We start from the raw sequence: 22,350 nt of genomic DNA on the forward strand, positions 1-22,350 counted from the left end.
CCTGCGGCTGCTAGGGTTTCCCCCGAGTGGCCCAGGAGGGCTCCAAGTTTCATCTCTTTGGTTGGTGCATCCATGCATTCTAAGGTCTCCTTTGGTTCTTAGGATAGGACTAGTATAATAAGAATAGAAAAATCATAGGAAGTAAGATGACATGCATCTCAATTCGTATATAGAAAGAGATGTCATTTGATGCATAGGATAGGAATTTTTCATTGAGTCTAGGTTAATTTTCTTTTCTTTTGAAATGTGAAGAATTTATTCATATCCTATATAGGAATAGGAATCCATTCCTACAAACCAAAGGGCTTTAAAGGAATTTTTTCTACAAAGTTTCTAACCTTTATCATTCCTACAATATTTTTATGAACCAAAGAGGCCTAAACATTTTTCATACATCAACCCTTTCAGGTCAAAATTTTATGTAACCCTTGACACGCCACATCACCCAGCTGGCTAGCAGCCACCCGGTACATGACACCTGACATACACACCAGCCAGCTGAGGCGCTGAGCCAGTCACCGCGGTGCGAGCGCCCAGTCCCGGCCGCCGCCAGCGCTCGATGCTGACCGCCGTGTCCAAGTTCCGCAACAAATCCGGTCTCGCCAGCACCACCCGTGTTATGCCCTTCTTCCTCTCCACCTTCCCCGCCCCCGCCACCGCCGCTCCGCTCTGCCCTCCTCCGTCCCCATACCCTAGCCCCCACTTCCGCCTCCCTTCCCTGCCCCGCCGCGGCCTCGCCTTCCTCGCCGCCGCTGCGCCGCCGCGGGCCCTGCCCCCCACGCCCAGGCAGGCCATGGCGTCGCTGGCGACGTCGACGGCGGCCGCCGCCGCCGCGGAGGTGACGCACCTCTCGCAGCGCGACGCTGCGGATATCGACGAGCAGCTCATGGGCCCCCTCGGTTTCAGCGTCGACCAGCTCATGGTAAGTGCCGGGGAACCACCGCCCCCTGCTCCCATTTCACCTGTTGTTGTTGACCCCGCGGTTGTGGGACGGGGGCTCTCTGGCGCTGACTGCTTGATTTGATCTGGGCTTGCTTCCTTGCAGGAGCTCGCCGGGCTAAGCGTCGCTACGGCCGTCGCGGAGGTATAAGACACCTGACTTTCTGTGCTGCTCTTGAACTGTATTGCCATGTTGGCTTGTTGTTCTGGTTGCCGTGCTAATTACCAGTTAGCTGGTTAATTGTCTAGCACTAGACCATCTAGACTATGCAGCAGCAGCAGCTTGCTGTTGTTGCGAAATGATAGAAAGATGTCGCCATTAAAGCACTCAAGAGGAGACCACTACAAAGAAAATGACTGGGCAATACAGTACTATGGTCTCTTGATAGTTGTGAACTCCCACTAACTAGTTGAAAAGATAGGAACTGATCAGACATAGAGGTAGTACTAATGTTCTACGTGAGCTATCATCTATGTCCTTGATCATGTTTGTCTTTTCAGGCCCCTTCTTTTTTTATTAGTTATTCTTTCTGTTTAGTGAAAATTTTCATGATCAACACAGGTTTATAAGCTGAGTGAGCATACGAGGGTTCTTATCATCTGTGGTCCGGGAAATAATGGTGGTGATGGTCTGGTTGCTGCTCGCCATCTTTATCATTTTGGATACAAGCCCTTTGTTTGTTATCCAAAACGTACCGCCAAACCTCTTTATTCTGGCCTTGTTACTCAGGTAATCTTTGATGGACTCCACAATTTTCTTGGTGTGCCATATGGTACCCTTTTCCAGTATCATTCTTTTAATCATCTTTATGTTGTAGCTTGAATCGCTGGCTATCCCGTTTGTGCCTGTTGAAGACCTACCTCAGGACTTATCAGGGCAGTATGACATTGTTATTGACGCGATGTTTGGTTTCTCATTTCATGGTATGTGGGATTTTTATATCCTCTTAACCTTTTGTGTTGTTCTGATTTGTGACCACTGATTTATGTAAAGCTCGTGTCAGATATTTTTATCATTTATACATGTTTGCCCTGTTTTGCTCAATGTGAATATTCTACGCTATATGATTTTTTAAAGTAATTCATATGTTCTCAATGAAAGCCTACCCCAACTTGTTTGGGACTAAAGGCTTTGTTGTTGTTGTATGTTCTCAATGAAACAATGTTCGTTGTTGTCCCTGTATCAGCAGGAGTTGAGGAGCTGAATGTATGCATAACACATAGGTTGCACAAGTCAGAATTTTTTATGCATAATCTAATCAAAACAATGGTTGAGCTCCAAGAATAAAGAACAATGATTTTCAGGATGGAAAGTGTTAGCAGCTTTTTGGGTAAATTGAATTTGATCATACTCATACATAACATGATCATTTAGTAAACACATGGGGTTACTGTTCCTGTATCAAGTGGTATTTTGGAATATAGGTATACAGAAGGGTGCTGGGAGCAAGTGGCTTAGTTTAATGCAGAATCTTATAAAAGAAAGAATGATCTGTAATCTGTTAATTAAGAAAGTACTGCTACCATTTGAAGTGTGAACTGAATGGAATTGAACTAACAGGCTATGTGATTGTTTTCCACAGTTATACCATATATTCCCCATCATTCTTACTTAAAATTTTGTTTTTGGAAACTATTGTTCAGGAACACCCCGACCACCCTTTGATGATCTTATCCAAATGCTTGTTTCATTGAGTGTTGTTGGTGATTCAGCGAAAAGACCACCAATTGTTTCTGTTGATATCCCTTCTGGGTGGCATGTAGAAGAGGGAGATGTCAGTGGAGGAGGAATTAAGCCTGATATGCTGGTTAGCATCTATTGAAAGATTTTTTGAAAATTTCATGCATCATCATTATAGATAACCATTTAACCATGACAAATTTTAGTTCTCAAGTTATTGCGGAATGTCTAGGTATCATTGACTGCACCAAAGCTCTGTGCCAAAAAATTTACTGGGCCCCACCATTTCCTAGGGGGTAGGTTTGTCCCGCCTCCCATTTCGAGCAAATATGGGCTCGAACTTCCACCATATCCTGGAACCTCCATGTGTGTAAGAATTGGAAAAGTGCCGTCAGTTGACATTTCATCTCTCAGGGAGAATTATATTTCCCCAGAACTTCTTGAGAACCAAGTGATGCCTAATCCATTTGACCAGGTACGATTAACTTGAAGTAATTCCGGAAATCATAAGCCAATTTTTCAATAATATTATATTCTGATGACTGTTTCTTTGCTGTAGTTTCGTAGTTGGTTTGATGAAGCAGTTACTGCTGGCCTGCGCGAACCAAATGCCATGGCTTTAACAACTGTCAATAAAGCGGGAAAGCCGTATGATTCTCTTTCCTTAATGTTCCTTTCAGCTTACAAAACTGGTTACTAATAATGATATTTTTCTTTGTCGTTAATTTATGGGCAGTTCTTCAAGAATGGTTCTTTTAAAAGGCGTTGATAAGCAGGGATTTGTTTGGTACGTCAATAATCACCATTTTAAACAATTATCCATTGCAGTGACCTCCCTACAATTTTGTTACTCATGCCTTTATTGGGTCTTGTGCAGGTACACAAATTACGGTAGCCAAAAAGCACATGATTTATCGGAAAATTCAAATGCGGCACTTCTTTTCTACTGGAATGAGATGAACCGACAGGTGATTTTACCAACCGCATGCGCTACTATTATAGGATATTTTTATTGCCAGTAGCAAGAGGGCGAAAGCAACACAATGGCAGGCCTTTCCAAAACTATACTATGCTTGGTGTAAGATATGTGAAATATGGTCTCACCTCTTTCAGCATAATCTGGTTTTGCATTTATTTGTAAGCTGATCTGTTAAGCAATCTCTTGTTTTTGTGCGTCCTTCTTTTCTGGTCTTTTCTCAAATCCGACATTCTTCATTATTCTACCATGTATTTAATTATTAGACTAGGTCTCATTTCATGTTCCATCTGATTTTTGGTACCAGTTATAAGTGAGAACAACGAACATTGATGCATCTGGTGTATTCGTTTAACAAGGAGTAAGGAATGAACTCATGAGGCATGTTTGGTATATTTTTATGCAACATAGTTTTCAACCAGGCAAGAGATTTACCAAACAGACTTTCAGTGTGGTTTACTAAATTAACGTGAAACAACTTTGGTTCGGTATGTGTTGAAATACAATGGGTCTTCAAGGCAAATAAATGATATGTTGGTTTGCTTGGTAATTTAGTTTGGTGTTGGTACATCAATTTTTTTTGTTTTTAAAACCAAATACATGCTGAATTCCTATTTATCGCATATTTTGTAAATTCAGTCAGGTGCTGAGTTCAGTCATATTTCTAACGCTCCAGTGGAACGATCTGTTTCAAACTGACTGAGAAAACAGCGTATACTAAAAGTGCTCTTGTTGGCTGATGCTGACCTTTATTGTTTCATAGGTTAGAGTAGAAGGGTCAGTTCAGAAGGTCTCAGAAGAAGAATCTGAGAAGTATTTCCACAGCCGCCCACGTGGAAGTCAGCTTGGTGCTATTGTTAGCAAGCAGGTATTGTTGTTCTAGTTTATTTTTGTCGCAGAGCGCTTCAAAGCAAGATTCAGTATTAACTATGCTATTTCTAGAGCACTGTCATTTCTGGAAGAGAAGTTCTCCAACAAGCGTACAAGGAATTGGAACAAAAATATTCTGATGGGTGAGTCAGTATGCCAGCTGCACCCATGTTTGGTCTCGATTGCATGTTTCTGTAAGCATCCTTGGGTGTTTTAAAGATAGCTAAGGGATGAGTAAAACATAGATTATTGATGACGAACAAGGGAGAAGAGATTGATAAATTATTCTTGTTGGTTAACTTAGAGACTAATACAAGTGGGTGCCTATATAGATGAAAAAATTACTTGACCCTCAAGAAAGGATTTCCCTAACTCTATCTTTAATTTCCTATTCAGATAATATGCTTTATAGAAATAGCATCTGTAAGAGCTGCAGCTGATTCGGTCAAAGAATCATGCTACTTCCATGAAAAGCCAGTCTTTTTGTCATCCATGCCATTTCTTTTTTATTAACACGAATAATTCACCCTAGCTGCTTTGTTTCCAAGCAGTTTATTTCTACTTTACCACGTTAATGGTAACTGCGACACCAGTTTAATACTCCCTAGATTCAAGGACAGGGCAACCCTGCTGCCATAAACCCAGTTTCGTGAACAGTTGTCGAAGTGCTGAAATTTATTTGGGGTGTACTCAACAACCTTAATGTCTGCATCTTCATATTGCATATTACTCCCTTCGTTTCAAAATAAGTGACGTGGTTTTAGTTTAAATTTGAACTAAAACCACGTCACTTGTTTTGGAACGTATTTGTGAATACAACATCATGAAAAGCATGCACTGCAACGATCCTCTGTTGGAGCTTCAGCACATTATGGTAACTCTCTGTCCCTAGTCCCATATCTGGAGCAACGGAAATGGATTCATTTACTCCTGTTACGTCTGGAGAGAGAGGGAGTTGGAGAGTACAGCTCAAAGGCTAGCCAGTATGTCGGTATTAGTGTGGCATAGTTGGCATGAATCACTTGTGTCCTATCTGTGATTAGATGCCTATCAAGTGCAGTTAGTGCGTCAGTCTAAGCTGCTAAAGTGTAACAATCTTTAGTTAGCTGCTGCATGTTAATCCTGAATTCTTGCTTCTTTTAACCCCATTGCTGTTTTCTTGTTCTGCAGTAGCTTCATCCCAAAACCTGATTACTGGGGTGGGTACAGATTGACACCAAATCTTTTTGAGTTCTGGCAAGGCCAACAGTCTCGTCTGCATGACCGGTATGTTCTGTACATTTGTCATTTGATTATCAATTTTGATTTTGTCAGAAACCCTCATTTGATTATCCGTGAGCATGTCAATGTAGTTTTGAACACAATACTTTTTGATATAAACAGGCTACAGTATTCACAGCGAGAAGTAGGTGGGAGTACAGAATGGCACATCCAAAGGTTGTCCCCTTGATCAGTAACCTCCTTAAAGCTCTCGCCTCTTGGTAATAAAAGGGGGTGTCGTTTTGGTACCTGCGCACACTTGCTCCTGGTACCTAATGGACTGCAATTTCTTGATTGGAGATGTGTGCTAGATGTATTTTCGTGATATATATGTGAATGCAGAAAAGCAGGATACATGAGGCGTATAAGCCGATTTAATGCAGCGGGCCCAAACTCGCGAGGCAGGCTGTGAAGATTGCTGTTATGTTGCTCGTTTGTTTGATGACTGGCGCTACTCCGAACTCACATGGGCCATCGGCCCAGGATGTGCAACCCTTATGTTCCATGGTTTCCAGCCTGTAACCGAGGGCTCTCTTCACATTGGATACTTCTCATGTGCTACTATTTCTTAGTGTCTCGACTCTTTTCACATAAATGAATTGGTGAAAGTCTGAACTTGCTGACAAATATGTAGAGTCCATTTTTCCTGTATTGACGACCGAGCTTGTCAGGGTTGTGTGTTGACAAATTATATGGTATTTTCCTATTAAAAAACTTACATGGTATATTAAATGTACATGGTTTAAAACTTGTATTGGTACATGGTTTAAAAGTTAGTACTCCCTCCGTCCCACAATATAAGATGTTTTTACAAGCTATGCTAGCTTGTAAAAACGTCTTACTATTACGGGACGGAGGGGGCATTAGTTAGATTGAGACACCTCTGATGCATTGGCACAAAACAGAGTACTCCGAGTTACAATGTGAACTATGAGTTCCATGCTTGTTGCTTTGATTGATTTTGACTAATTAGCTAGTCAGTGGTAATGTTTTCACTGCTTTCACACGCATTTAGCAGGCCCTTGGTAGCTCATGAGTTAATTAACCTTCTGATGTGAACAGCCATATAGTGGGTACTAAATCTGAATGTGAACATCTGTGCTCTGAAGATCTTTGTGTAAACCGAGAATTGTTTGTACCTACAGTTTCTATGGATTTGGTGATCATGAATTGGGGACTGGAAACATCGATTGCGTGTCATGGCAATGCACACGTACGGATGCTGCTGTTGTTTAGTTGTGCTGGAGTTATCTGCTAGGCTCTCCGGCGGGCTAGGTGGAGAGGGCGACGAGGGAGGCGATAATGTGGTACATGTCGTCTTTGAGGCTCTCCGTCTCCAACATCCGTGCCCTCGCTGCCGTTCCTCCACAAACCTGTTACTAGTACACCACTGGCCTAGTGTTCGTTCGCTCCCCACAGAAACCGGCGATGACTCCCTTGGCTTACTGAGAAAACCGGTTGCAACTGTTTGCCCCCCAAACAAAAACGGATCGACAGACCGCAGTGCCTCCCTTCTATTTATTTTGAAGATTTTAAAACATGTTGGTGAACTCAAAAAAGGATCATGATTTAAAAATGTTTGTGAATTTTTAAAAACATTCACATCATCGGAATTGCTTCTGCATTACTAGTTAGTTAGTTGCAGCACATTGCTTGATTTGTCCTTAGGAGTGTCTCCCATATGCATAGCATATTCCTTGGTTCTTGATAGTGAGCAACAATGTACCCCTCCTTACAACCATCAGTGTGAATCCTCTCATCTGTTTCGTATCTCACAGGTAAACCACCCTTCTTCATTTCGTCAACCCATATGCCCATTGCCACATCTTCTAGTTTGAACATCTGCAAGAATGAAGGATGTAGATAACATCTTGTTTAGCTATACAATCTGTCAGCTGGTAGCAGCAGAGAAGATCAAATAATAAGAGGCTAGACTTAGGTACAGTAGAGTTCTTTTTAGAATAGCGAAATTATAGCTTTGAATGTGCCTCTCTCAGCTAGTTTTTCTTTGTTCCAGGAGGGAAATCATAGCCCATTTTTGCTAAATCAGTATACCTCTAGGTGACTTGTTTGTGGTTTGGCACTTGACCGGTCGTTTGTAAATTAGTTTTCATCTAGCATGTACTGTACTGTATATCACAGAGCCATAGGTTACACTTCTGCCTAACCAGAAATACCTTTAGACGACTTGTTTTATACCAAGTGTTGATTGTCTTCGCAATGTCTTCTGAAACCACATATCCTGGTCCATGAGCCCATGGTGGGTATCTCTCTTCAGGCCATTCCTACAGAAGCAGAATACATCAGAAATCTTGATACCCATGTTTACGGCAGCGAATCTTTCTATGTGGGGACATTACCTCCGGGCTTATGTACCACTTGCTTTCACTATTTCTGTGAGGACCTGAATCTGAATTGATACGACCATAGAGCAGACCGTTGCTGACATTCAGCTGTTTAACCGAGGAGTAGATTTCATGTACTCGAACAAAAGCATCATCATCTGTTTTCATTAGATACTTGGCCGACACAGCGTTGGTCTGTTCAAAAGACCACAGTTAAGCACAAAAAAGCAGAAGAAATGGAGAAGCCTAAATTAATTGTGAGAAGAAGATCAATGTTTACCCCATATATGCATATTGCCAGTGTCTTCCATGTGATTAGGCTGTAGTAATCAACAAAGGGCAACACCTGAATGTCACCATATGTGCGTGCCTCGTTCCGGAGTTCCTTATTTACCATCAGGTTCGTATGCTTTTAATAAACAAAACAATACCAAACGTGTCAGGATTAAGGACTGTAAACGGAAGCAGTAAAAGAACACTCTGAAACCCTTGGACAGTTGACTGACATAACTATCGCTTAGTATTTTACCAGGCCAACGAAAAATCGGACCGCAACTGTTCCGTTACGCACAGCATCATATTGCATCCAGGTCCTTCGAATCGCCATTCTACGCTTGAAGTTGTTTGCTGTTGAGAAGATGCCGATCAGAAGGTCAAGATCTTTGCCGTCTGGAATAGGTGATGATTTCAGCATTTCAAGATCCAAGCTATTTTCCAAGTCTTCGGAGGTAGGCAGTCCACTTGCAATGGCACTTGCTAGCTTGAAGTCACCAGAAATCCTTACTTGAGTGCCAAACCAAGGTTCCGAGCCCTGATAACAGAAACTCAGACCGTAAGGATTTGACAAAACATCACATTTATTTCATGATCTACACGGGAGAAGATTACCGCTCGGTATGCAAATGAAGTAATATGTTTCCCGTCAACCGTCATATGTATTCCTTCGAGCGCTACCCGGAGAGTTGTGATAGCAAGGTATCCCTGCTTAAAAGGAAAATATGTGCTTGGTTTTCCACCTTGCTTGGGACCAGCGTGATGTGTAGAGTTCTTTATGCTCTTTTCTTCTCTGCCCACCATGGAATTACATCTCTCCAAATCATCCACTGTGAAAGATGTCAGATAAGTGGTGTGAGGCACCACAATAATAACTACTACTAGTAAGCAATTTATAAGCAAGTTTAAAGTACCTTGAGTTGCATTGTTCGAGTTGCTGTTGGGACAACGATCCTCATAACCCCAGCCATTACTTGCAGTGAAGGCGTTCTGCACTATGACCGGACCTTGAGCAAGTTTATCGCCGGTTAGACGAACATTGTACCGCAGCACAATGGGTTCTTCAGGTTCCCCCGGGAGTGCCGTCCCGACAAGATCAATCCAGAAGTTACCAGACAGGCTGCCAGGAGTGCCTATGACAGTTATGGAAGAACCTGCGACAAGCCCACACGGTATGTCCATGGTAAAGTGACCGCCCGCCGACTTGGAAGCGTCCATTCTGCGAACCGAATACGGGCAGAGCCTCCGCTTCTCCGATCCCGGAGAAGTTGCATTTTGAACCGTTGTCGTCAAGTTTTCCCATGCGGTTCTTGCATCTTTGATCGCTTCGGTCGCATGGGGAAGGCCAGTGGAAACGTTGGTTAGCTGCTTCATATGGTTCCATGTGTCTAGCCAGTGTAGTCTTTCAGTAGAGGAGTTTCTGGGATCCAGACTGCTTGAATCATCCGTTGGTGATGATACCACACTAGTAGAGGAATTTCTGGGATCCAGGCTGCTTGAATCATCCGCTGGCAATGATACCACTTGCGCATTCACTGGATTGGCTGCCGGTGCATCTGCGTCCACTCGGTTGCTGAGCCATGTAAGGGGATTGGCATGGAGAATTTGATAGCGGGATGTTCCTGATATGGGGTTGTTCAATATCAAATGTCGCACGATAAGCGGAGAAAAGAAGGTGATCAGAACTGCGATGCAGAGCTGCTTTGTTGTCCACATCTCCGATCTCACTTTCTATGGAACCGTGGCAATCAGGCAGGGCACTGCTGATTTGAATGGAAAACTAGCCCTTGCACTTGCAGTCTATCCAGCATAGCACCTGTCGATGTAATTATCGTCACTTCTTTAGCTTCAATGTAAGCATTCTTTTCTCCTTAGCATGCCACATGCATCATATACAATGGGAACGAACTATGCCATAGGAACTGAAAACTCTTTTAGTTTTTGGGTTAACTAGACCTCCTTCCCCCGCAAAAAAAAGAAAAAAAACAAAAAAAAACTAGACCTCCTTTAGCGAATGAAGTGTGTGCATATTTATATTATGTGATAAGAATTAAGAAATACTACTACAGTTCTATAACCAACGTAAACATTGTGCCAAATAAAATAGAGAATATGCATTTAATAACTTTAATCGTGGGACAATGATCATTATGCCCTTTGAAAAGCACTATATTCATGACGTTGTTTGTGTGTCTTTCATTAAATCAATGCATCTATTTCACGAGCTAGCTTATAATTTTTTTGCGATAATCAATACATCATACTCATTCCCTACCCATGACTAGTCGAGTTGGGTTTGGGCATCACCCATGGGCAAGAAAATGTGTCCATACCCTATCCATGTGAGCCGGGTACCCACGGGTACTCGCGCCCATGAGTAAATTGCCATCATTGGATATCAATATAGCGTACATGGAGCAACCTCTCTAGATGGAGTCCAAGGAGCAACAAACCAAGATTCTTGTGGTAAGTTCACCATGATCGACTTAATCATGCCGACCCTCCGAGTTGTTATGGTGAGGTTAGAAGCTCTCTTTCCCAGATTCGACTTCGTGTGCTTGTCGCAGCCGTAGAGAAGGGGGCATCCTTTGGAGCCGTATTCGCAGTTGCTGATGGGAATGTTGGGGAAGCGTGTGAAGAAAGATGAGAAGGCATGCTTCAACATTGGAGGCGCCATGTCATGCCCCCCCCCCATTTTTGCCCGAGTTTCAAGGGCCTCGTAAGCCCCTGAGTTCTAAAAATTCACGATGGGAATGAGCCGTCGCTATCCACTAGGACATTGGTCTGACCCATATTTTGAAGTCCGGGTCCTTTGACTCGGCTTCATAAGAAAACTGGGATAGGGAGCTGGTCACCATCGGCCCACCGGTACAAGCGGGTCTACCCAAATCTAGTTGTCCAAGGTTGTGGGAGATAGTAGTGCATGATTTTTATTTTAAATACGAATATATGGAACACATATATTCGGAAAGTTTTTATTAGTTAGTGAAACACAATAGTTATGGGAGCACCTTCCACCAAGTCATTTAATGAGCTTTTGACCATGCACACAAGTTGCAAAAACTTGTCTTGTGTTTGTAGAAAATATCAATTTTGAGAAGGGGTCCGTTGGGGAGTAATTGGTTGGAATCTAACTTTGGTACTAGATGATACCCCGCACGTTGTTGCGGGAATGTTCTGCAATCTATTTTAATGAGATTTGGTGGTATGAAATGTGAATATTTGGAGTAATGATATGATAACTAAAAGTAAAATTACATATGATTTTTTGTGTTTGAATTTTTACGAGATTTTTTTGTGTTTGATTATTGCATAGATAAAATATAAAGACCATAATAGAGCGGAAATTATCATGCATATTTGCATGTTGAAGTGAGCTTTTCCAATGCATTGTTGACTGTTGAGGTGGGTGTTTTCTCATGCATTTGCATGATGAGGTGGCATGCTTGCATGTTAAAAGAAATATATTAGTAGGGGCTAGCTATTTAGATATTGAAGATCAAATTTATGCTTAACAATGTAATGACAAAAATATGTAGTGTTCACGAGCCCATATATGTACATAATCAAGAGATGTTGGCCATACTTAATCCTTTTATTCCTCGGGAACGTCATACTTACTCCTAACCAGTACTACAATTAAGCAAACATAAATATTTTAATTTTATCGAGGTCATTGAACCATTGACTTAAGAAAAAAAAGTGTTAGATTAGGTATAATATGACGTAAGTAGACTATAGGAACTATCACATCAGATTTGTACTGAGCTGGAGGATAGATGAGAGAAGAGAGAAGAGAAGCGCGTTGTAAATTACAACAAGGGCTCCAGAAATCTTTGTGAGAGAATGAGATGGGCAAAGTATTGATGAAATTTAATAGCGAGCTACAGCAAGTTCTGCTTTTTGTATGATTTTTCAACACACCTTCCTATTTTTATCTATATTATTCTTTCCGTATATCATACATAGATAGATAGATATTAAAAACCAAAAACTGTTTTCGGATCCTGGATTCCATGGAGCATCGATTATTGAAAAATAAAATTTTTTGAAGTAAAAAAACAGTTTTGCTAAAGCACATCTAGATGTGCCTTAAGTATCGCACATCTAAGTCTTATGCCATTGATTTTACGCGAAGATTCGTGCAAGCATTTTCTTTTGTGTTCTTCCTTTTTCTTTCAATTTTGATTGAGTCACTTAGATGTGCAATAACTAGAGCACATCTAGATGTGCCTTAGACTTAAAAAAAGTATGTATACTGCATTTATGTAAATTTTCATGATGAATACGTTTGGTGCAAGCTAAAAAAACCTGTATTTCTAACACATGCGCTATTCACTATAAATATCCATCATATTTTTTTTTGCAGCTCACACCGAAATGTATTTCATCATGAAGTTGTACAGAAATGTAGTATACATCCTTATGTACATATGTGTTCTGTATCAATTTTTTTAGAACATCAAAATATATTTGTTGATTTTTTTCATAAGCCTTTTTTCATTAGAAAATTAACCTGAGCGTCCATGTCAAATCCAATGAACTTGTATAGTGCATTCTTTAAAGTTTCTTGGCCGGTAGTTTGTCAAATTAAAGATACGACGATGCAACGCCAGGAACTGCCAAATGTGGCATGGCGCCAGACCGGGCGCCTCCGGTCCAGTCAAGCCTGCATTTGTCGTTGTTTCACGCCGTCTTTGAAATGCGTAGACGGCAGCCAAGCCCTTCTTTTTTCTTCTCCCTTTTCTTATTCTAGTAATGAACATGCATGGCGGCTATTCCCAGGTGATGATCTTTGATTTGTTCTTCATCGTCAGACCTGCCTTCTCGTTCCTTCTCCAAAGCTAAGCTATGTACCCGTAATAACCCTTAAACACCTGCTTCTACATACCAAACTTAAAGCAAAACGTGGATATAATCTATTTACTGATGATGCTGATGATGAATTGCTAAACGTGCATCAGCTGCCAAGAAACTGCATCGTATTCTCAAATGAGCAAGAAGCTAGCAAAGCACCGGAGTATAACTAAACGACCTCCTACTTTGCATGCAAGGGAGGATATGGGATGACGCTTACCTTGTTGCTTGTACTGCTTCGATCTTCAACGCTTCAAGTGGGAAGATGTGCTCGTCATGGCGATGATGAGGAGGAGGGAGAAGATGGCGACGAGGAGAGGAGGAAGGGGAGCAAGCGTGTAATGCTAACGGGCGAGAAAATCGAGGGAGCAAGTGGTGCAACCGGGGCACGCTTAAGGCAGGTCCTTATTATAACTTACTAGTGCCGATACGCGCCAAGGCGCGCCCTAGTCAGACCTTGTGATCAATGAAAAAACTAGCATGCTGTAACAAAATAACGTGGCCTTAAAATATGCTATTAGCAAGATATTATACACTGATTTATTTAGTGAGACATTACTTCATGCTATTAGCGGCGGTATGGTGCGCTATTCTTTTCACTGCTTGTGATCGATGGCAGGATTAGAATACTCCCTTTGTCCGGTTTTATTAGACACTCTTATTTTGAGTCAAAATTTGATCATAGATTTAGTTCGTAAAACATAAACTATATGTCACAAATATTATCATGGAAAATCTCTTTTGAATACAAATCCAAAAAAATACATTTTTATAGCATATACTCTATATTTTGTTAGTTATATAGATAATCAAAGTTTGACCCAAAATACGAGGAGACCCAGTAAGCTCGAACGGAGGAAATAGATTCTTTACAAATAAAGTAATGTGCTGCTATGTTTGTTGCTGTTAGAAGTTGCAATATGTTCAAAAATCAAGACTTCAAGACAGCGTAAAACCGTTGATGTCAAACTCCGCATACAAGGAATAGCATCCACGTCCAATACAACCACATGGGGCGTGTTTGGTTGCCTGCATGAGGCCCGGCCTGGCTCGCGCGGGACGCAAACGGGCCGATTGGTTGCCTGGTTTTACTGTTCGGCCTGCATGGCACGAACCTTAAAGCACTCCTGGGCCTGGCTCCCTGGGAACGCTCGAATCAGCAGTTTCTCCAGGGCCAGGCCCGAGCGGGGCACGTGGGCGGCGGCGGCTGCACGCGCCCGGCCACGCTCGAGAAGCCGCGTTGCTTCCCGAAGTGCCGGCAGTTATTAGCCTCACCGCTCCCTCTCCCCACTCTCCCAACTCTCATCGGCGGTGGCGGATCGGAGGAGAGCAAGAAGACCACCGGACTCCATCACCAGCGAGCGGATCATCACCTGGCCCGCGGCAATGGCGGTAAGCACTTCTCTGTTTGTCATGCACTACTTTTTCGCGTTCGATCCGGCGATAGATTTGATCCACGGCGGAGAGGGGAATGAGGAATAGAGGTAGATAAGCATGGCAGTTCATACTTAGTTCATACGAGTTCATACTACTTCATACTAGTTCATGCAAGATCGGAATAGAGGTAGATGCGGATGTAGTAGAAGGGGGATTGGGGGATTGGGGGTACAGAACAGACACCGGCTAACCGCGGCGGCCGTCACTGGCGTGCGGAGCGGCGAGTCGAGTGGTTGGCCTTCATCTTCTTGTCCATCGCCATGCGGGGCGGCGGGTCGTCGTCGCTGTCGGAGGAGGTGAGGTCGATTTGCAACGTACGACGGCCTGGCTCCGGCGCCCTCACTGGCATCTGCACCGGTTCTTCCGCCTCCTTAGGCTCCCCACCGATGACCGCCGGAGGCACGATTGCCATCTCCCAGTACACTGCGGCATGGCGGTCAGAGCCCAGTAGTTCTTGTACTTGGACCACTTCTTCCTTCGTTTAGTGTCGTCGGAGACGGCCTGATTCATGGCCAAGCGAATGATGTCGACTGCCATCGCGCCCTTCGCTGGGTCAGGAATCAGCGTCTTCAGCTCTTATGCAGTGGCCCTCATGAGCACTGCATCAGATTCCTTCTGCATGTTAGGCATGGAGCCGAAGTTCGAGCACACCTCCATGGTGTTCTTGAACTTGGTGCGGTCAGCCGACCACCCGAGGAAGAAGGCCCTCCATCCAATACGCCAAGGGAAGGGGTTGGCGTTGGAGCTGGAGCTAGAGCTCATGACGATGGAGAGGAGGAAGGTTGATAGGGAGAGAAGAGAGGGGGTGGGTAAGTAGTGGTGGGCAGGGTGAGTAAATATAGGTGTGATGGAGAGGAGGAAGAGTGACAGTCATGCCGTTTTAACTACATGCTCTTCAATAAGCCATGAACTCTGTGCTGTGCCTGACTCCATGAATTGTGTGCAAATCGAGGAGAGCAATGAGATGGGCACGGAGGTGCTCCCGGCCGTTGACAACAAGGGCAAGCAGCCCGTTCATCCAATGCCTGAGGTTGTGCTGCCGCCCACCGCCGAGGAAGAACCGAAGACACCTAAGGTTGGCGACGACGAGCGCATGGAGGAGCTCCCCAGCAACAAGCGCCGCAACTACAACCACTACCATGAGGAAGATGGCCCAACTCACTTCTGCAATGTCATCCTTGCACCGAAGCTTGAGTGCATCCCCATGCTCCTGGACTTTACCAAGCACTTCGTTGCGGTGCCGACGGAGTTCAAGTTCAGGGACAACACCGGCTGCTCTTGGAAGGTGACGGTGAAGCTGATGAACGGCAGGGTGACCCTGGGTCAGGGTTGGGCCACCTATGTAGCCGTTCATCAGATCAAGATCGGCTACATGGTGATGTTCAAGCTCCTCACTCCCGACACCCTCAAGGTCATCATCTTCGACGACGATGGCATTGAGGTCGTGAACAAGTGCGGGAAGCACGACGAAGCCTTCGCCACCAAGGACTAGGGCCGGGGCACCTCCTTCCTAAGTACTATCGAGTCTTCTTTGAACTATTTATGGTTTATGCGTTGAACTGTTATGAAGTGTGGTACTGCTTATCTGAATTATGCTGTTAAGTAGTTGATGCTCTGTTTATACTCTGCTCTGCTTATGATGTGTGCTACATGGTTGTGCCGAAGTGTGCTGGTAACCTCACCAACTAGCCAAAGAGGTTACCACACACCAGGCGTTGCATACAACCAAACACCAAGCCTTGGGTTTGTCCACTAACATGCAGGCAACCAAACACCAGGCAGTGTGGTTCAGCCCATGCATGCAAGAGGGCATGCAGGCAACCAAACAACTTGCAGCACTACAAAAAAAATACACTTCTGTGATGATACGTGTTTGTCACAGTAGGTCACGTTTTCTGTCATGCATGTACATCCATGACGATTTTATGACATAATCAAGATAGTCATACATGTGATGTCGTAGCAGTGTTCTATGACATTACCAAAATTATCATCACGGAAGTGTCCACTTCCATGCCGATAAATGCCGCGTCATGGAAGTGCTTTCGTCAAGGGTGACCGACACGTGGCATCCACCGTAACGGGTCGTCGTTAAGCTATCGGGTCCGGTTTTGGATCCGATAACCCGTTAACAGCCCGGACCAATGGGGATTTTCCACATCTAAAATTCTCATTGGCCAGAGGAAACACGTGTTGGCTCACCGTTGGGACAGATGTCATCCACTCATTGGACATGAGGCACGTATGATACGTCGACATGTGGCACGGCCCAACAGAGGCCCATTCCGGTGAAAAGGCCGGCCCGTTTGACTTGGTCAAAAGGTAACGAGCCGGCCCACAGAAAGCCTGTTAACGGCCTGTTCGTATATAGCCCATTTACGGCCCGCTAACTCCCAACCCGTTATGGCCTATCGGAATTAAGCCCAGTAGTTTCATCTGGGCCGTCCAATATGATTCCAGCCCATTGTAACTTCCCGCCCATGTATGGCCCATGATGTCTTTCGGCCCATATGAGGCCCTTTATAACTCTGGTCCCATTAAAGGCCCAAGATGAAACTGGCCCATAATGAACAGTGTATCGCTTTATACCCATTAACGGCCCATTATCCCGTCGGTCGTTTCCAGCCTGTGTTACCTTTTGGCCTTCTAAGGGCCCATTTATTCTTGGGCTCATTTCTAGAATTCGGTTAGTTACGGTCCGTTACTGGCCTGTTCTGTTTGTGGGCCAAATTCAACCAGTGGTTACATTCGACCCTTTTGTGGCCCGTTAACCCGTTGGGCTATTTTCATAGCGTTATCAAATACGGCCTATTAACGGCCCGTTATGGTCCATGAATAGTATGGCCCATGTTTGGCGAAATGATTATACGCCCCGTAGAAGGCCCATGGATCCTACGGCCCGTAGAAGGCCCATGGATCATACGGCCCGTAGAAAGCCCATGGATCATACGGCCCGTAGAAGGCCCATGGATCATACGGCCTGTAGAAAGCCCATGGATCCTACGGCCCGTAGAAGGCCCATGGATCCTACGGCCCGTGGGAGGCCCATGGATCCTACGGCCCGTGTGTTGCCATGATGATTATTGTGGCTTAGTTACCAAAAATAGGTTATTGTGGCCACTAGAAAAACGCGGAGAAAGAACTACAGTGACTACAAGCAAACAACTAAACAAGACAATAATGAAATAAATAAGCAAGCAACTAATGCTAGCCTATTACAGCTATTACACATATTACATCCACTGGGCATCAAAGTTCGCCACCAGTGCAAATATAGGGAACAAAGCAGCATATTACATACACCGGCCGTCAAAATTGGCCACCAGTGCAAATAAACGCGGCAGCAAAACAAGTCCATAACTGAAACAACTTCAGAAGAGCTCAAGAAACGTTATCCTGGGTATCCACCATGCTGGCAATAAGCTTAGCAAGCTTAGTAGCTTTGTCCTATTTGGCGCTAAAATCCTCCAACGCTTAATGTTGCACCAGAAAGTATGCATCTGAATGCACCAGGGACTTCCGCAGTCCTTCCGCTTCTTGTCGGAGCACAGTTGATCGATGTCTTTCAGCTTGTAGTTGAGACTCAAGAAACCGAACTGATTCAGACAGTGAGTTTGAATAGCTTGTGCAAGCGGTAGTGGCCAGTAACTCGAACAGTAAACCAAGACATGACCTTGGGGTTGTCTCACTGTCTTCAAGATAGTTTTCCTTAGTTGTTTTATCAGCTTTGTTGGAGACCAACAAGGATGTCTCTCGATCCTGAACCTTATCTGCATTACTTCCTTTACCATTGCTTAATAAGGCACTCTTCCCCAATATTCCGTCAGCATTCTAAATGAAGAAACAAGCAGACACATAACAGGTTTAGCATGTACTAGTATATGAAACTCATTTCGGTGAACCTGTTCATTAGTAAGGTGGACAAGATTAAACTACCAAGTCTTCTATTACCAAGTAGTACATTATAAAAGCATCAAACAAACATATATATATGTCCTATGGTCACTGCATTGTCTTGCCAAATCAAAATAGAGACACGGTTCAAATCATATCAGTTCAAGAGAAAGCAGCACTGAAAGAATACAAAGCATGGGAAACTACACGGCACAACAAGATTTCAGATGGGTACCACGGGTCTACATGTACAACAACACTATTGGCCCTGTTGTGATGCTAGTAACGTGCATGATATGAGAAGTCAACTGTATACACAATTGAAATTGAAATCAACAGAGCTATTTATAAGAGCAAACCTGTTAAAGAAACATGCCTAAACATACCTGTTGTGCCATTGGAGTTTCCATTGGATCGTTCAATTTAAAAATAATTTTGTATGAGTAAATACAATGATACAAGAGCAAAGCAGTATGCATGATAGCAATGGAATATTAAATGAGAACAGTTGTTCTTCAGGTTTAAGCACTTGTTCTACATGAATAGAGTACAGTAAGACGCAAGCATATAGTACTTAAAATAAAATGAGCTCATAGACCTTACCACATTCTTGGTTCGGGACCAGTACAGAACAAGGCGTTCGTAGTCATCGTCCAGTAAATGTGTCTCAGGAGAACGTAAGGGAATTTGATGAGTTTCTTTGCCAGTGAAGTACGTTTTCTTCAAGTAATTCTGATACTGCCACCAAGCATTCTTGAAGATAGCGGAGGTATTAGCATAGGTTACCTCATCCTGAGTTTCCAAATTGGTCCTTCTCTATAGAGAAAAATGGGAAAATTTGCTGTATTATAACCATCATGGAGGTAGAATGTATGGGACAAAGCAAAGTAATTGCCATGAATAACATTACTTACACATAACTCCTGGACAAACACCTGCAACTGGCATTTTCCTTCATCTTCAGTATAATATTTCCATGATGGGAAGATACGCACGTAGGATTTAACAACATCAAATGCGATAGATGCTAAACTATGAATGGTTGGTTGTTCTTCCTCCACAGGAATAGGTGTACTAACTAGTGGAGTTGGGGTTCGCCGTGGTAGTACTGGCGCTTTGGGCACTGGAGCTGCCTTACTAACTGCTCTTGTTTGGGAGCTCTGTGGTGGAGATGGTGCTGTGTCAACAGGAACTGGGTTACTATTTGCTGGGGTTGGGGTTAGATTGGGTGAAGCTGGTTCTCTGTCCATCGCAGTAGGGGTAAAATCTGCGAGAGTCTGGGTTTTGTGTGGTAGGGCTGGTTCTCGTGCATGTACAGCCGGGGTGCTATCTCCACCAAGAGGTAGCACTATTTTATTTGAAGACCGTGTTTTTACTCCGCTAGATACTGCCATCACCCGCTCCAATTCAAATGGCTGATAAACAGGAAATATAGTTGAATGTACATACATTGTATGAGAGACAGATGCAATAGATAGTGTGGAAAAAAGTGGGCATGAAATAGTTGACATGTATATTGTTTAACTAAAACGGATAGCATGACATAATTTCACATATATGATGTCTATGTAAACTGGATAGCATAGCATAACATATTCAAAATATGATGACTAACTAAACAGGATCGCATGACATAATTCACATACATGTTATCTAAGTAATCAGGACCGCATGATTTAATTCACATATGTGATTTATATGCTAAGCAGAGGGCATTCACATATATGATGTCTGAACTAAGAACATGGTGTTGAATATTGTGTATGTGATGTCTAAACTATGCAATGCAAGACACCATATGCATGATATGAGCAGTATAACCGTGCCAAGTTAGAGCATACACCTCGGTGGGGGAATAGGACTGGTCATCTATCTCTGAATCCATCTCCGAGGAGCTATCGGGACCCAGCAAGAGATCTGCTTCGACAGGTAGCACTGTCTGCTCTGAAGGCCTTGTTTTCACTCCAGATTTTTCCATCACCCACTCAAATGAATGATTCACAGGAAGAGTAGTTTAATGTACAAACATTATCGACAAATGGACATGTAATGAAGAAAAGGATGGGCAAGATATCATTCAAATATATGATGCCTGGTTAAACAGGATGGTATTGCACATTTCACATATATTATGGCTGGCTAAAAGACATGAGACTGCATAATTCCCATATATGATATTGAAACTAAACAGGTGGCATTTCAGAACATGTCTAAACTAAGCAGATGACATATATGATGTTGAAAGTAGGCACTGCAAGGAAACATATGCATGATATGACTAACATCATCATGCCAAGTTAGAGCAAACACCTTGGGGGGGTAAATAGGAGTGGTCAGCCGCGTCTGAATCCGCCTCAGAACAGATATCTTCCTCTGGATTACAATCTGGAGAGGGGGCGAGGGTTTGCCATTGAACCCACCATGGAGCGATGTCTGCATGGCATTGTATTGCCACGCAAAACTCTTCTCTTTTTCTCTACATGTTCAACATGACTGTGTACAATATCTGACATGCATACAAAAAAAATATAGTGAGATTATGTAAGGAGAGCATGCAGAAATCTAGAGTAATGGTAACAACCAGTGGATGGATCCAAAAATAATGATAGCAGGCTGATGATTGCTTTAATTTAATAAAAAACAGATGATGATTTCTTTACTATTTGTTTCCCACCCAAGATGAACAACATAGGCATACCCTAGGTGAACCAGATATTAGACAGAGATACTATTCATTGCTGCCTCGATATGTGCCCCACAACTAATTTAGAACTCAAGTTTGAACATCAATTTGGACCTGACTTGGAGTCTAAGAGGTGAACAGGACAATAATGTAGCAGGTAATATTAAGCAATGCATAACATAAGCAGAAACAAAAGAGTGCGACCTCTCTTGTGGACCCGTGTACTCCTCAGGTTCATATGCTGAGTCGATGATGGTGATGCCATTGCGGTGGGTGCCAGCGGCAGGGAAGGAGATCTGAGGCGGCGAAAGACGGTCAGGAGTCGTGATGTTTGGTTTGGTGGATGCTTCTGTCGATGGAGCAGCTCAGGTGAGGTGGATGACGTCGCGACAGGATCAGGACAAACCACACAAAGTTTTCTTCGACACCTACCTATAACTGAAGTAATTCTGTAAGGGCTCATTTGGCTTGCATGATTCTAAAAGCGCAGGGATAGGAGGAAAAACACCGGAATAGGTTAGGAATGCACATGGGAAACAGAGCATTTGTGAACACAGGATTTCTGTCAACTTGGGTGTTTGGTTGACAAGAATTGGAGGAGCAGAGGAATGCAAAGAAACATGGCCAAAATAAAGTGAAACCATATGAAAGAGTGTACAGTTAGAATGTTATTCTTCCACTAATGCACTTGGTCTTGTTTTCATGCATAGGATTTTGAAAAGTAGGTCCAAGTGGATGTTTTGCTCCATTCCTTTCAACAAATGCATGAATAATTGAATAGTAGAGTGCCATAGGAAAATTTCCTATTGCTATGTTTTTCTGTTGAACCAAAATAGCCCTAATGGATCGACATGAATGTAGAGTAATAAGTGATGCGACAAGTGTATAACCTCTTTGCTGTAACCGTGTCGACCTCAGCATCATTGGGTTGGTCGCTGAAGAAGTTGAGGCAGAGGTGGCTGTCGGAGGTGTGGAGGAAGATTTGAGGAATCTGTAGACGGCGTCCAGGGCACTGCTCTGTTGTGATGGATCATTCCGTCGTTGGAGCAGCTCCGGTGAGCCGTAAGATGTCGAGGCTGAAGCAGCACAAGACATACATCATTAATCTCAAGTGGGATTCTAATAGCATCTCCTA

At 43.4% G+C, this 22,350-nt stretch overlaps 2 protein-coding genes across 5 annotated transcripts; one reads left to right on the plus strand and one right to left on the minus strand.

Moving 5' to 3' along the window:
* Positions 1-476: 476 nt before the first annotated feature.
* On the plus strand, positions 477-6,480 carry LOC109746314 (pyridoxine/pyridoxamine 5'-phosphate oxidase 1, chloroplastic). Of its 4 annotated transcripts, none has more exons than XR_002228775.4 (14): positions 477-922; positions 1,046-1,084; positions 1,502-1,669; positions 1,758-1,863; positions 2,584-2,747; positions 2,853-3,095; positions 3,180-3,268; positions 3,357-3,407; positions 3,498-3,588; positions 4,360-4,464; positions 4,539-4,609; positions 5,637-5,732; positions 5,850-5,994; positions 6,069-6,480. XR_002228775.4 is itself a non-coding variant. In XM_040392586.3 (14 exons), exons 1-13 carry the CDS (start codon positions 560-562, stop codon positions 5,914-5,916), a joined length of 1,653 nt encoding a protein of 550 aa, XP_040248520.1. In that variant the 5' UTR covers positions 477-559; the 3' UTR covers positions 5,917-5,947; positions 6,069-6,480. The 4 variants fall into 4 exon arrangements, 3 of the variants coding, with proteins under 3 accessions (XP_040248520.1, XP_040248519.1, XP_073357635.1); XM_040392586.3 differs by having other exon boundaries at positions 5,850-5,947; XM_040392585.3 differs by having other exon boundaries at positions 5,850-5,903.
* A 735-nt stretch (positions 6,481-7,215) lies between these two features.
* LOC109746320 (beta-1,3-galactosyltransferase GALT1-like) lies at positions 7,216-10,335 on the minus strand. Its single transcript, XM_040391403.2, has 7 exons — positions 9,259-10,335; positions 8,960-9,174; positions 8,601-8,882; positions 8,352-8,480; positions 8,087-8,266; positions 7,904-8,011; positions 7,216-7,568 (listed from the first exon to the last, which is right to left on the minus strand). The coding sequence occupies exons 1-7, from the start codon at positions 10,058-10,060 to the stop codon at positions 7,362-7,364; spliced, it is 1,923 nt and encodes a 640-aa protein (XP_040247337.1). The 5' UTR covers positions 10,061-10,335; the 3' UTR covers positions 7,216-7,361.
* Between the last annotated feature and the right edge of the window lie 12,015 nt (positions 10,336-22,350).

This window comes from Aegilops tauschii, chromosome 6, assembly GCF_002575655.3.
Source record: "Aegilops tauschii subsp. strangulata cultivar AL8/78 chromosome 6, Aet v6.0, whole genome shotgun sequence".
In the NCBI taxonomy this organism is placed as follows: domain Eukaryota; kingdom Viridiplantae; phylum Streptophyta; class Magnoliopsida; order Poales; family Poaceae; genus Aegilops; species Aegilops tauschii.

Bases quoted from the DNA above. Each gene is read 5' to 3' on its own strand.
- LOC109746314 (XM_040392585.3), top strand. From the start codon at position 560: ATGCTGACCGCCGTGTCCAAGTTCCGCAACAAATCCGGTCTCGCCAGC. The intron at 3,408-3,497 runs GTACGTCAATAA...GGTCTTGTGCAG, and splicing joins GATAAGCAGGGATTTGTTTG to GTACACAAATTACGGTAGCC. The intron at 4,610-5,636 runs GTGAGTCAGTAT...CTTGTTCTGCAG, and splicing joins GAACAAAAATATTCTGATGG to TAGCTTCATCCCAAAACCTG.
- LOC109746320 (XM_040391403.2), bottom strand. From the start codon at position 10,060: ATGTGGACAACAAAGCAGCTCTGCATCGCAGTTCTGATCACCTTCTTT. The intron at 8,012-8,086 runs GTAATGTCCCCA...CTGCTTCTGTAG, and splicing joins AGTGGTACATAAGCCCGGAG to GAATGGCCTGAAGAGAGATA. The intron at 7,569-7,903 runs GTATTTCTGGTT...TCATTCTTGCAG, and splicing joins ATAAAACAAGTCGTCTAAAG to ATGTTCAAACTAGAAGATGT.